Source organism: Nanorana parkeri, unplaced genomic scaffold (genome assembly GCF_000935625.1).
Source record: "Nanorana parkeri isolate BGI_ZX_2015 unplaced genomic scaffold, ASM93562v1 scaffold532, whole genome shotgun sequence".
Taxonomy (NCBI): domain Eukaryota; kingdom Metazoa; phylum Chordata; class Amphibia; order Anura; family Dicroglossidae; genus Nanorana; species Nanorana parkeri.
Window position 1 is genome coordinate 483,769 of NW_017306800.1, and position 16,000 is coordinate 499,768.

Below are 16,000 nucleotides of genomic sequence, written 5' to 3' on the forward strand. Positions count from 1 at the left end.
AAGAATAAGGAATGCTGTTGATAATGTTGATAGGGAGAGATTAGTGTAGGGCTTGTAGGCACTGGCAGGTCTGTTAAAGTAGATGTAAACCATTACTGAATGTACTATAGGTAGAAAAATGATGTGTACCTTGGACAATTTGGTAGTGGGAGAGAGGGAGGGAGGGAGGAAGGGAAGGAAGGAACAAGGAGAGTTAAAATGAGCCTCTCACTCAAAAAAAGGCCTACCCCATGCAATAATCACATAGGGGAAGAATAAAAAGGAAAAGAGGAAGAGGTGAAAGAGGAGGAGATGAAGGCAGAAGTAGAAAGGAGAAAGAAGCGGGAACAGAAGGAAAGGGCCACATTATCAAGTTTCTCCTCCCACTAAACCTCCATATGGCACCTCTACCTTTCACGTTATTCTTGGCTGTCATAATTTTTTGGATGTTTATGATTTGATAAAGGGTGGACAGCCTATAGCCGTAGGATTATGGCATCTGATCCCCCCTCCATACTCTGCGACCTGCACTTCCCTTGCATTTTTGATGGGTGGCCAGCACATGTTTTTGGTTTTCCTCATGCAGATCCAGTGATTTTAATTAAATAAATATAAAAAATGCATAAAAATACTGGCTGTTGAGCACCTGGGAGCAGAAAGATCATGCTGGCAAAGCAGTAAGTTCAGATGTGCCTGGCCTCTGCTGTCTGCACCCCAATCACCACATCAATACCAAAAATACAGAAAGCATAAACATAAAAAAATCTAAATACATGAAAATAAAATTTTAAAAATATCTTTATAAGGCAACCTAGGCCAAGAAATTTCCACTAGATATATGGGAGGAATTGCAGCAAAAAGAGCTTGGATAAAATTGGGCTCAGACTGGTTATTGTATAGCTTTTATTTGCAGCTCCAACTGCACTGTCCAGCCACTGTGCACTATTTGTGGCTATTGTCTTTTATATAATACATTTTAATTTCGATTGCAAGAGAAAACCTGCCCAGTCTGTTTCTATCTGCTGCCTGTTCAAATGCTCGCAAATATTCCTGAGACTACCTAAAACTATCTAATAAAAGGGTTTGCTGCTAAGTTAAGTTTTTCAGATTTTGAGCAGGATTCTATGAACTCCCTGTGAATCTAACATGGGCAGATTATACCAATCCAAGGAATATTTTACCAATGCAAGAATGCTTGGACATGAAGCATTTTGTCATTACTGAATGGGAGATTACGGCCAGTGTTTCAGTGACCTTCATTCTGAATGGTATCCCAATATAACTTGCTGAACTGCCAGAAATGGCACATGAAAGTCAGTCTTTGCATAGACTTTTATGACTTTCATGAATTCAAATATTTAGGGTGAAGGTCTCAGTGTTTTGTATGAGCCCGCCCCCCCCCCTCATCTCTGTGGTGGGCTCTGCAGGGTCTCAGGTGGGCTGGTCACACCCTTGCACACCTCTAAACCTGTCAGCCTCCTCCACGTCTGCCGGGCCCAACCTCCTCTTCCACAGCAGCTGCTGACCTGTCACTGACTCAGCATCGGCTGTGAGGAGGAATGAGTTTAATTTCACTTTAATACAGGTTCCCTTTACGTGCACATTAATTTTCAATTACAGTCAACACTGCTGATGACTGTACGATGGCAGAATTTATTATATAAGTGCTCTGCCTAAGCCTTCTCCACGTGACTTTTAAATATGTCCCCTTAGAACAAATATAGAAAATGACTATAAAGCTTTTCTTTCTAATTTTTATGAAGGATGGGACATACCAACATTTTATTCTGTACAATAGAATCTATTTGTCATTATTTTAAAAAGATAATATGGGATCAGAACCTCCCTTAAATGAAATAGATATTATGTATGTAGAATATATGATACAGATGCTATATTTTCTTCTTTTTCTGGGGCAATTACGTAAATAAAAAAAAATATCAGGAGCACTTTGACAAGCCTTACATAAAAGCTGCAGTTCCCTTGCCTTCCCTGCTGTAATCAAGTCCTTCAGACTACAATGAAGGTCATAGGACATGTGATATCTAGTTAACAGAGGTTCTTTAAGTTCAATGACACAAATTATACGTTTGATTCATAGTTTATTAGGAGGTTAGTGAAGCATGTCTGCAAAATCTGAGCACTCAGCCGTGCACTTTGTTACCGGCAATTATTTTCTCACTAGTTTTAGTGTGTATTACTAAAAGGGATACATACATATGAATCCCCCATGCAGTGGATTCATACGTATGTTGCAAACAAAAGTAAACTTAACCAATGAAAAGAAAATAACAGTAATCATCGAGTAATCATATATACATAGTAGACACAAGTTAGGTTAAGTTCTACTGTGCAGAGCTATGCCATTGCTACTGCTTCCAGTTAGAAAATAATAGGATTTATTATTTTACATTAAAATTAAGCTGTTCACACACTGGTCAAATTTCCGCTGCTGTCAGAATAAAATAGCCCAGCGGATGAGGGAATTTAGCTTTTTTTCTCATTCAGCCCCACAGGAAAATCTCTTAGTGCTGTATTTAAATAAAGAAAATAGAAGTGCCATTTGTCCTGTGAAAACTGGATGTACAGAGGCAAAAATTATTGTTATTAGCATGTTTTCTTTCCAAATTGAATGCATTTTCAGGTAAATACCACATTATGACCACTAGATGGAGCTGAGGAGCTGAGGAAACAAGTATTCATTTCCTAGGCTCCTAAACTCCATCTAGTGGCCATAATGCAGTATTTACTTAAAAGGACATTCAATCTGGAAAGAAAATATGCTAATAACATTTGTTTTTCCCTCTTGCAGAGACTGAATGTACATGCAATGTCGCAGTGCGAATGGCTCTGCCTGTCACGTATCTTTTGGAGCTCGAAGTAACGAGGGAGGCCTCTCTTGCAAGACCCCTGGATAATAGAACAGGGAACTCATAAGTGCCTGAAGACTGGTGACAGAAGAGCAGTCTTGGATCATAACTGTAGAGCAGCAGACAACGCAGGAGAGGCATGTCTGGAATGCAGATCAGGTGGTAGCGAGGTCAGGAGCAGGCCAAGTTGGAACCAAGCAGGCAATGCAGTACCAGGCAGAAGATGAAATCGTGGTTGAAGAGCAGGCAAAGGTCAATACCATGATAACATGTGAAGACTTCAGCCACTTTTGGTCCAGCACTGACAATATGCGCTGCTTTTCGTTTAGCCCCGTATGTATTTAACACCTGCTCACTCTGTCTGAAATTGTAATGAGATTTACCAGTTCATTTGACCTTGTGCACTGAACACAAGTTAGCAGGAACATCTATAGGATTTTTGCAGTAGAACAGTGCAAGGAGCAAAGAATAAACTTTGAAGAACAATACTTAAATCAGACATAGCAACCAATCAGAATCTATCATGTACTCTTAAGGGACTCATTAAAAAAGCAGTGGTATAGTTGAATGAAAGTTGTGTACACTAAAGAAAAAGTCACAAGACTGTCTCTCCTCTAATCACAAAACTCTCTGCTCCATTAAAGTGACACTAAACTCAGGAGTTAAACCTTCAAGTACCTGAACTATTAACAAAAATGTATCTTATTTTGTAGCAATCAACTGTAGATCCTCAGGGCCCAGGTACACCATATCCATGTGCATTCTAGGTGGGAGGGGGCTTGGCGGTACCATTCATGCCAATGGCACCGCAGGCACGCCCCCTGTCTGCTGTGTGATTGCCTGCACCGGAACGCGAGTTATACAGTAATGTCCTCCGTTCCAGTGCAGTGCAATTGGAAAAAATGCTGCAGATCGCACTGCACTGGAACGGAGGACATTCCTGCATCTCGCGTTCTGTTGTGGGCGATCGCACTGCAGGCGGGGGTGCCCATGTTGCCATTGACATGAATGGCACCACCACGCCCCCTCCCGCCCCAGAATGCAACCCAGCCTGATCTATGCGATCCAGTGCGTTCTGGGCTCGGACCGCGCCGGAACGCACTGGATATGGTGTGACTGGGCCCTCAAACCATAAAATCATCTCTGAATTCATGCTGACACGGTCTTTCCTTCTGGAGGGTGGCTACTTTTGTTAGTAAACTAAACGTGAGATTGTATTCCATCACAGGAGTGAGCTTGGAGCGGTGGCTAAATTACAACACACACAGGGACCATGGCGAACAAAAGTAGCCACCCTCCAGAAGGAAGGACAGTGTCAGCACCAATTCAGAGATGATTTGAGGATCTGCAGCTGAGTGAAACACAAATGAGCTACATTTTTGCTAGAAGTTAGGGTACCTGAATGTGTTTTAAAGATTTAACTCCTGAGTTTAGTGTCACTTTAACCAGCATTAAACGCCTTAGGGCATCACGGGCAATGTCTGGCCCAATTTTTATCAATGAGATAGGTGGCAGTTTGTGTACAGCAGCATTGCATACCTGGGAGTGGACAGCGATATCTGTTGCCCGTGTTAAATTACCCCCTAAGTTTGGGTTGTAACTTTATTAGATGTATATCAGTCGAAGAACTTCTGCTTCCTGTTTTGCTCTCTGCATTTTTTTGGGGATACGCTTGAGAGTTCCTAAGTATCTGTATCACTACATTTGAAGATGAACTCCAGGCAGATATAAAGACAGAGCTGCATTCATTTGTGGCTAATAAATCACTCCATGTATTATTTTTTTAATCCAACTAGTGTAAGTACCAGCATTTTAAATTTTCCTTCATGTATTGCCTTTTGCAATCCCACAAACAGCAGCACAAAGACTGGGCGAAGAAGGGGCGAGATTAGGAGACAAGAGTTGTATTGCATACAAATGGGCTGACAAGGAGCATGCTGATGGGACGAGAGAGCAGAGTGAGAAGACTGATAACCTCATTATTATGCTGCTACTTCTTTACTGAATAAACAGCAGGCCGAGGTAGGGAGAGGGCATCGCTGCATTTCATATAAAAGAATGTGGTTTTATCCTTATAACTGTGCTGTGTGACAAGGTTTTGCAAAGGAAAGATTATAAAGAAATGCTAATTTGGCAGGCAATACTGCTCCGTCATATGTATTTCATCTGTGTATTTCAATGCTTTCCCGGTGTTCAGCTTTAAATAATACATTACCATTCAAATAAACTGTTCAAACCGCTCACTAAATTCCTGCAATGTAACAATGATCACTCTCCTGCTGAGCTTCAATAAATAAAGGAGACAGTGATTCTGCTATACTTGCTCAAGCTTATTTGTCCTGCTGAATCCAATCTGTTAAATGCACGGTCCTATAAATAACTACCTGTTCATGACTTTTAGTCATTTTTCATCCAGGCATAACTGTAGTGCACCAGTCCAACCCACTCTAGTTTACCAGTGATGTGATAACTAGTGGTGGACTCGGGTGTGTTCGCAGCCACACGTGCCGAGCCCGCCAGGAAGCTGACAGCGCGCAGCGCCAATCACAGGCACTGAGACATTTCCCGATCTCTGCAGCTGCGAACCGGGAACATGTCTCAGTACCTGTGAAGCTGTCAGCTTCCTGGCGGGCTCGGCACGTGGAGCTGTGAACACACCCGAGCCCATCACTAGTGATAACCTGGGAGTGTAAAGCTGGCCATACGCTACTCAAATGTCATCATTTTGACATTCAAGCTGTGCATGGCCCCGTCCGCATCCCTCCTTCATGTATTCTGACAGTGGTGCACTCACTGCTGTCAAAATACAATAGGCCGGCGGGGGGACACTGTTTAGTGTGGATGGGGGAACCAAGCTTTTTTTCTTGTTCAGTCTGACGATAGATGTATGGCCAGCTTTAGTTTCCCAAAGCCACCAATCAAATTGAACTGCTGATTCAGGAATTAGAGAAAGAGGAAGTTACACATTACTTACAATGACTCATTTATTGCTTTGAATTGCTCTTAGCAGTTTGACAGGAAGAAAATATTGTCAGAGTTGGCCTAAAGCAGAAGTTTAATCTGCTTTTATTTTGCCTCCGCTGGCTCCTGGTCCCCCCACCCCCCAACATGCTAACAATATTTTTTAAATAAAGCTTTTCTGTTTTAATTACATATTTACCTATTTAAGACCCAGTGATATAATCACATGTTTCAGTGTTTCTCTATGCAGTGAAGCAGATCATGGCGGGTGGGAGTATTGTATATAGCTAAAAACATCACAGCACCTCTCAAAAGCACTCAGTACTAACACAAGACGTCAGCTGGCACTTGGGAGGAGTTATGCAAATATTAAAGTGTCTTGGTCAGTGGATATCCATCTGGAGGAGTGGGCATTGAATTTGTGTGTGATGCTGATCTTTCATAACTAAAAGTATTGACGTCCTTGCCTCTGTCACGAGCCTTGCCTCGGGGTATGAAGGGGTATGGCAAGTGAAAGGTCAGGGTAGGGAGGAAAGGGCTAGATTGATGCTGGACATTATCCAGCCAGGAAATGAGGCAAGCTCTAACTATTTTACTGTAGCTTCTAATGCACACTGCAAGAGGCTTTGTGACCCCCCAACTTCCCCACAAGGTGCCCTCCCAATGTTGATGGCATGTGGCCTAGCATGGCTCAGGAAGGGAAGAGGGGGAGATTACTGCTCCCTTCCTTTCTGAGCAGATGGGTTACATGCCTGGATATGGGTCTGGTTTGGATTTTGTATGGGACCCCATGCTGTGTTTTTCTGTTCTTTCTGTTCTTTTTTTTTTTTTTTAATTCTTTATTTATAAACAGAGAGGTGAGAAACAGAGAGTACAATCATAATATATGGGTCACAAGACCTCAGAACAATATGTTTTTCTGTTCTTAAAGGGACACATGCACTGTAATTTAAGAAAACAAACCATTTTTGATTGCCCCTTAAAATCCATAACAGACTCTTATCCAGTAGATAAGGGCTTGGTATGCATTTTGAGGGCACACCATTTTTAGAATGAGAAGCAGGCCCAGAAAGGATCTGTTATTAAGTGGTGGTAATATTGTATATACTGTATATATATTATGTCACTTTAGCTGGAGTACTGTTGCACAACTTCACATGTGGGTTAAAAGCATCCTCCAAGAATGCTATTTAAAGAATTTGCATATTTTTAATGTTGCCGTTTAAGTTGCATTAAAAAAATGACAAGATTTGGCTCCTATTTGGCCCCAGCATTATATTAAGGGTTTGCAAATTTCCTATTGGGTTTGGCAAACGTCCAGCGAATTGAACTGTGCTCGGTTCACTCATCCCTAAGGCCCCTTTCACATAAGCTGATCAGGAGAGGATCTGTGCACGTATCCCCTCTTGAACACAGCAGTAGGGAGCGGACATGGATGTCCGCTGTGGCATCCATGTCCATACAGTTTTTTCCTCCATCTTGGAAAAAACTGCAGTTATCGGACCATGTCTTTCTATGGGGAATCGCATGTAAACAGACGTATCCATTTACATTAGATTATCCCCGATCCAGCATGATAAGGTCCGGAGAAACGGATCTCTGATCCGTTTGTGTTTCCGGATCTGGCCAGAGTCTGGGACAACCTGGTGTAAACTAGACATGTGCATTCGGACGAACTTGGAAATGAGCAGATATCTCCAAAAAAGGACACATGCAGGAAACTTGAAAACTTCTAACTCTTCCCTACACTCTCTATAACAAACATTTTGGTTGGAGTTCCACTTTAAGCATCAAAGTATTTTACAGTGGACAATGGAATCCACTATAGCATTTTTACATGCAACCAACAGTGCGCGTTTTGTAGGTCCTCTCACACATACAAAGAAGGATTCATTTTGGTTTTAGCAATACAATTTAGCTGCCCTTGTGAATTTTTAGTAAACATTCAATGTTAGCAAGACTCGAGGACAGGTATGAGAAACACTGCATTAGACAGGCATATGTGGGTATTTTACTACTGGATTATTACCTGACTTTGCTGTTCATGACAAGCTGAACAACTGCAATAAACTGCTTTAGAAAAGGAAATTACACGTTCAATGATCCAGGAAGAGCAACACACTGAATAATGCTCTTTGGTGACTTACCTCCAGCATACATGACTGCCAGCATTATGGAGGATATCCATGCAATTTCACTGTATGAGGTGTTGAATATCTCCTGGATTTCTTTAAAGAATACCGTAATGGCTTTGGGAAATGCATATGAGAACCCAATTGAAATGAATGAAGCAAAGACAACTACCCATCCCCATTCCCCATCCGGAGGGGTGTGAGCTGGTGTCACCGGCATATCAGGGATTTTTTCTGGGGATTTATGGTCTGAAAAACACAATATTAAAAAGGCACATTTTAAAATGCATTTGATTTTTAAGACAGATATATATATCTAGACAAGAGCATCACATAATTTTGTACCAGGGGACCCAAGATGACATTCTCTTTAATGTCATAGGATGCAAACAGCTGTCCTCAGATAATTAATAATCTATCTCTTAATTGTGAGAGCTTGGCTACTGCAGGGGGTATGGAGTATATGGAACAATGCAAGAGGGAGGTATGTAGTACAAAGTGAGACTTCAGATGGAAGACAGCCTACAACTGCAAGGCCATTGACAGTACCTGGGTTCCACTAATGAGTGACATCCTGATTTATGTACATTTCCCCATCTCCGGACTGACCTGTAACATCTTACTTCTAAAAGAAGAGCACTTTAAAGTCAACCTGTGCTTTGTCTGCGCAACAGGTTCTCTTCCAGGAGCTAAATGGAGCAACGTGGGATTTGAGTTAAGGGAAACATGTACAACTGATGGGGAGGGGTCAGTTACAGCAGAATTTAAAGTATATTTCCACTTTGCAGTCAAATTTGAGAAAACCCCACCATGTATTTGTTATGTGTTTCCATTCACACAACATATCTAATTTTTTTTTAATACAACCAATCGATTAATTGAAAAAAATAATCGTGCAACTAATCGATTATGAAAATAATCGTTAGCTGCAGCCCTATTACCGATATTTTTTTTCGGTACTCGCCAATACCGTAAGTCCAATTAAGGAAGCCGGGCGGTGTGTAATCACTGGCCGCCCAGGTTCCCAATTAGCCAGAAAGTTGTCTCCATGCTCCCTCATCACCAGGTGATGAGGAAGCATATAGAAGGCTATCTAGCCAATCAGGAAGCCGGGGACGGGTGATGATTTGCCGCCGGTCTTCCTGATTGGCTAGCTTTCCGACCAATCAGGAAGCTGAACGGTGAGTCATTACATGCCGCCCGGTGTCCGGCTTTACAATAGAAGCGATTCTGTCGACTCAGCTGTCGCCAGATTGCTTCTATGGGCCGGTAAACTGTCCGCCCCCCTGGCCGGGGGGGTCTTTTGAACCCCCAGTTTCACCTTGAAGAGGACCTGTCACTGCCAATACCCTATCAGATGGGGGATTTTAAGCCCCCCTATGTGATAGCAATTAACTGCCTCCGGGCCAGCCGTAGTAAAAAAACGGCCGGCCAGGAGCTCTCTAGATCTGAGCGGGCGTCTTTAAAAAAAAAAAAAAAAATTAAAATAATTTTAAATTAAATAAATGTGAAAATAATAAAAAAATGTTAAAGCCCCCGCCCCCGTGAGCATGTGCTTCTTAACGTAAAAATGATTGCGATACACAAGTTGCGATACACAAATATGATTGCGATACACAAGTTGGGTATCGCCGCGCATGCCAGAGTGAGAGCAATTAATTTAGGTCCAATATTTATGCATATCTCTAAACTGATGACCTGTAGGGGCTTTTAAAGCGTCGTCTATGCACTTTTTGGGGTACTGAATTTTGTTGCAGTTTCACGGACGCACACAATTTTTTCCCTGGGCATGTTGGGTATCTATTTAGTCGTTGTAACTTCATCTTTTATTGAAAAAATTGGTATTTTATCGTGTTTTGGGGCATTTAAGCGCATTTTTCACAAAATTTGGGGTTTTGATAATAATTGCGCTAATATCGTGCAACATAAAAATTTGCAACTGCCAACATTTTATTCTAAAGGGCTTGGCTTTCAGAAAATATATAAATGTTTGGGGGCTTGAAGTCATTTTCGGGCCTAAAATGCGGATTATAACATGGGTGCAAAAAACGAGAAAAGGGCCTTGGTCATGAAGGGGTTAAAGAACAGAGCAGAGATCCAGATGTGGCATACATATCAGCAGAGGAAACTTTTTTTTTTCACACATCAGAAATCACAAAAAGCTCCCTTACTGAAGTTCTGTTTAGGACTATTAAAGCTAAACTGTAATAGCTATGCAAGTTGGAGGAAGAGAGATCATGTCGCATACCAGCCCCTACTCTTTCTTTCTTTGTCCTCCTCTATTCACAGAACACCTTGTATTGTGTCAAAAAAAACAAAGGCTCTTTGTGAATGGAGCAGGAAGGGGTGGGGGGGGTGGGGTAGTGACAGGAGCGCTTCACTGCCATAAACACATCCGCCATCACCCGGAAATCCAGGGCTGTGTACAGGGGCATCACTACCCTATATGCCACCTGAGGCAGTAGAGTGAGGGGGCTGCTGATAGTGCCTGGGGGAGTGCTTTGCAGCAGATGCGGTAGGACAGAGAGCTGTGCCGTCAGCTGCTCTCTGTCCACTCCTGCCCAGCTAACTGACATCACTGGTTGCCAGGAGATAATTGGGATGCCAGCCCAGCGATAGTGTCCTGCTCAGCTCCCTGGCAACCAATGATTTCAGTGAGCTGGGAGGAAAGCCGGACAGAGCGTCACAGGCTGCTAAGAGCTCTTAACAACCTGGTACTCGGTCATCGCCCCTCTGCAGCCCCCCTCCACACTTGCCGCCCCCATAACGAGATGCCGAGAGTACACTCTGTCCCATCTAACAGGCTTTTGTATAGAGCTAGAGATGGGCTTGGCTCAAGGCCTTTAGGCAAATAGAAAGCAGGTGATGTGCATTACAATTTCCTCACCCTGCAATCTAATATAAATAGAACAAAGGTTGTAAAAAGCAATTTATAATAATTAAACCATAAACTAAAACGCAGTAAAAATAAACATTTCTGTTTTATCCTGTTTCTTCAGTTTCCCAGTTGGCAATCCAACTTCAGCAATTGTAGGTAGGATCATTGGAGTATGTACCACAGTCTATTTCTGTCATTAGGTCAGGTGAAGAGACTTTCTAGTAGAGGTGCACCGAAATAATAAAACCTAAACTAAACCTAAATTTAAAAAAAATGTCAGGCCGAAAGCGAAAATGTTTTTATTTTAACTTTTTCAAATGTTTAGAAATATTTTATTTTTATTTATTGTTTATATACTTTTTATTTTTTTATATTTATTTTTATTTATTCATTTTTTATTAAATATTTTTATTTTTTTACTCGTCTCCTTCCTGACAAGCTGTCACAGGAGGCTGATCGAGCGGTGTAGGGAGGAGAGCTCAGCCTCCAGTGACAGCGCTGCAAGCTGTCTCCGCCCACACTGTTCTCTTCTGATCTGTGACAGGAGGCTGAGCGGTGTGGGAGGAGAGATGCCGGCTGCTGTAACAACCGTGTTCCGTCAAGTGCCAAACTCAATGCTATTTGAACTGTTTTGATTGAGACCTGATACCTATTTGAATTACTAGTTGATAACCAGTGAGCTGTGCAACCTCATACCTATTGAACTGCCTCAATGCTATTGAACTGTTTGATTGACACCTGATACCTATTTGAATTACTAGTTGATAACCAGTGAACTGTTATACCTCACACCTATTGAATTACTAATGTGAGATCCTCACTACCCTACTGGCATCTTACAGGGTAGAAGTGCTACTATACGGGGTGTGATGTTGAGTAGCTCCCTCCTCGCCTAAACCTATACACGGCTTAAGAGGAGAGCTACAATCTGATACCTGTCCTGCTAGGAATAACCCGATCCGCAGCTGTGGTCCAAGGAACAGATAAACCCCGGGGCAGGGTGTTACAGCTGCTCACAGCGCTCTCCTCCCACAACGCTCGGCCGTCTGTGACAGTTTCTCTCCTCCCCGCTGAGACACAGAGCAGCACCCAGCGGGGAGGAGAGAAAGAACGGATGCACCGCTGTATCGGCCAGAAAATGGCACTTTCGGTATTATGCAAAAAGTGCAATTTCCGGCCGATATATTTTGGCGGCCGATATATCTGTGCATTCCTACTTTCTAGTATGTTGGGAAATCTCTTGTGACTGATCTACAATACCTTTTCCAGAGGCAAGAGTCCCTTTATTGAGAATGTGCTGCACACAACTTTCCAGAAGGTTGGAGCACAAGTTACTGTATGATCAGTTCTTCTTCATCTACTACAACTTTGTTGTGTTCCTTTTCTTTGTGTTCCTTTTCTTTCTCTAGCACCCCCTTGTCTTGTCTTAACATATACAATAAACCTTGTAAATAAGTGTTCATGTTTTCAAAACAATTCATTGGTTTTTTTTAAGGGCGTGCCCACATTTGTTAGGCAACCCAACGTGTATGCGCATTTTTTGTGCATCTGATTTAGGGTAGCCTATCTATTTCAATGGACTGCCCTATGCATGACAGCCAAAGAAGTCCATGCATCTTTTTTCTCAAAGCATGCCACACCAAACCACATGGAGGGGAATTGATCAAAACTGGAGCAGACAGAATCTGGAGCAGTTGTCCATGGCAACCAATCAGCTTCTTTCTTTCATTTTCAAAGCTTAAAGTGATATTAAAGTCAAAAGGATTTTAGGTTATTTCAAATGCTGATGAAATCAGTTACAATGAATGCTGCTTCTTGATGTTTAAAGTTCTAGTTTCCTGCAGAATCAGCTGGTTCCCTGAGCACTGGTCCTGACTTCCTGTTTTAGAGTGACCCCTTTCTTAAGCAGAGTGCTATGCGGTCACCCTTGTGTGTGCTAGAAAGCTGTGTGTGTCTCCGTAAACACACAGAATTGTAGAAATGTCATCAGCACACCAGTCCTTTTAAGTTAGCAAAAGCTTCATTTATTGACGTTTTTTGTCATATGAACAACAAGCGCTTTTGGGACCACACAGGGTCCCTTCATCAGACTTTAGCATTTACGGGAAACACACAGACACAGAAAATCAAGCTATTTCTCTCCCCCTGGCCCCCTCTCCACCCTTCTCCCAGCTAGTAGATGAACAGTTGCTGGAGTCTGCTCTGTCCCTTGTGATCTTGTACTGGACAGGGAGTTCAGGAAAGCTGAAAGACTTGGAAGCAGCTGTTTACAAACATGATGATTGTAATTGTTTGGGCCAAAATGTAAAGCAATGCTCATGTTCATTATTGAAAAAAAGTTTGAAAGTTTAATACTTCTTTAACTGAACAAACGAAGGATAGAAGCCCTACACATTTAGCTATTTTGCGGCCCCCCTTAGGTACAGGTGATGGGCCCAACCTCATCCCGTAGGCCACAGTGCAATGCCTGGAGTCTGAGCAAACCATCATCAAGCCTAAACAATGTCAAATGGGGATCATGCTCAGCTTATGCACATGCTGACCCTAAGAGAGAATAATAAGAAAGAGGCAATTTGTGGGGCTCTATGCAGGCTGTGGATGGACCAATACATACATTGGCTTTATGTTCTGCCACTATATAATGCCAGCTTTTGTTTGTTCAGCCTAGCAATAGATGAATAGATCAGTTTCCCAACTAGTGATATGCTTAAAACTTGAGCTACAACTGATAGGATCAAGGGTTATTCATGCCTGCAAAATAAATCCAGTATCATAATGTTTTAATGTATTATACAATAATCTTATACAAACACATTCTTTAAAATTAATTGTATAAGTACACATAGGCATAGGCGTAGATGTACAATGTCAGTTTCTGGGTGGCAAAACCTGTCAATGGGCACCTTTTGACAGGCATATCTGCTGCTTCCTATTAAATGTAACATTTACTATATCACAGTTCAGGGGTGGCACCTCTCTGGTGGCTGTAAAAACTGCCGCCAGCGCAGCGGCAATCTCCCCTCTCGGCCGCTCCGATTCTGCAGAAGAGGAGGAGAAGAGGCTCTTCAGCTGCCTGTGATAAGCCCGTGTAGTGCTAGAGCTCCTCGGCAGCTGCCCCCGCCCACTTCTTCTGCTATTGGCTGGAGGGAGACTGCACTTCTCCTGACTGTCTGCCTGGGTCCTAAAGGGAGGACAGCAGGAAGTGGCTGGAATCACCTCCAAACGTGCAGACGACCCCCCCAGGAGAGGAAAAAAAGATGGCACAGCACCTAAAACAGGAGAGGAAAAGAGTCACTGTAAGTCCCTGTTCTTTCTGTGTGACCTCTGTGCTGCATTACATGCTGACTGCTGCACTGCATTACTGACCTCTGCGCGGCGTTACATGCTGACTTCTGCACTGCGTTACATGCTGGACTGCGTTACTGACCGCTGACTCTGTTACATGCTGACTGCTGCACTGCATTACATGCTGACTGCTGCACTGCATTACATGCTGACTGATGCACTGCATTACATGCTGACTGATGCACTGTGTTAAATGCTGACTGATGCACTACGTTACTGACCACTGCACTGCGTTACTGACCGCTGCACTGCATTACATGCTGACTGCTGCACTGCGTTACATGCTGACTGCTGCACTGCATTACATGCTGATCTCTGCACTGCGTTACGTGCTGGCCTCTGCACTGGGTTACATACTGACCGCTGACCACTGCACTGGGTTACATACTAACCGCTGACCTCTGCACTGGGTTACATACTGACCGCTGACCTCTGCACTGGGTTACATACTGACTGCTGACCTCTGCACTGGGTTACATACTGACTGCTGACCTCTGCACTGGGTTACATACTGACCACTGACCTCTGCACTGGGTTACATACTGACCGCTGACCTCTGCACTGGGTTACCTACTGACCGCTGACCTCTGCACTGAATTACATATAGGGCTGCAACAACTAATCAACATAATCGATTATAATCGATGATTGAAAAAGTTGTCAACTTTTTCAATCATCGATTAATCGGCTTCCGATTGGTTGGCCCTGTTCACGGCTCCACTCATGCTGCGAGCCACACCTCCTCCCCACCTCACGCTCACCGCTGCCAGACCCGCACGGCCGCATCCACACTCCACACGCCGCACCTCCTCCCGCCTCACACTGATCTCTGCACTGGGTTACATACTGAGACCCTCCCCACCCCTTCTGAGACCTCCACACACCTCCTGAGACCCTCTGACCAAGATATCAGGCTGACACCCCGGAGCAGAGCAACAAAGAGTATGTAGCAAATTAATATACTATTATTCTTCATTGCTGTATAATGTATTGCTGGGATTTGTAGTCCTCTATAGCTGATGATAATATCCTGCATTGCTGTATAATGTGCAGCAGCCCATCCCCCAGCAAGTCACCCCTTTCATGGACTGACTAGTGAGTCCCCACATCACCTGACCATTCACACTACCTTAACATGGATGGCAAAAGTGGCAGGCAGGGGCAGGGAGAACAGGCAAAGCGGGAGGTGGGCCAAGTCGCTGCACCATGGGCCTCTGGGTTGTACTTGCCCCCTGGGCTAAAAGTTGCCAGTCAGCCCCTGTCACAGTTACATTTGCATTCATTTTAAATGTTAAACAATTACTGAGCAAAGCACAGCGGCTACACAGAATCCTTACTAGCAACAACATATAAGGAGTGGAAACAGCTTTTACAAGAGAACAATGAATCAAGGAACTGAGTCACCCTCTCCATTTTTATCTACACAAACGTACATCATCTGACATGTCTAACTTGTTGGAGTGTGAAGCATGTGACTTACATTTGCACATTCAGGGACATTACTGGCTGCTGCTCTGGGAAGGTTTCGTTAAAATAAGAATGCTATGCAAGATATGTAGCTCACTCAATGATGACAGAAGAGGCTAGATCTGGGACAGAGGGGTTATTGTGCTAAAGTAGAGTAGAGGCTATTCAGCCAGCAAAAATGGAAGTTCAAATTGTGAAATGAATGTTAGTGAATGAGAGGAAGCTGCGTTCACTTGAAAAAAGAATCCTTTGACATGATTCAGTATTTAAGGTGAACACAACTTCAACTGATTCACCAATCACTTTGAATAGTGAATATTTACTTTGCTAGGTGAAAACCCTCTACCCCATTTGGTGTGAACAGTTTT

The 16,000-nt window shown here is 43.1% G+C and overlaps 1 protein-coding gene across 2 annotated transcripts in view; it reads right to left on the reverse strand.

Moving 5' to 3' along the window:
• The window catches only part of LOC108791187 (monocarboxylate transporter 2-like), a 51,215-nt gene that overhangs the window by 13,347 nt on the left and 21,868 nt on the right, over positions 1–16,000 (reverse strand). For both annotated transcript variants that reach the window (XM_018561593.1, XM_018561591.1), the window contains exon 2: positions 7,958–8,191. In XM_018561593.1, coding sequence (XP_018417095.1) covers positions 7,958–8,162 — 205 coding nt within the window. In that variant the 5' untranslated portion in view covers positions 8,163–8,191. The remainder of the gene's footprint in view (positions 1–7,957; positions 8,192–16,000) is intronic.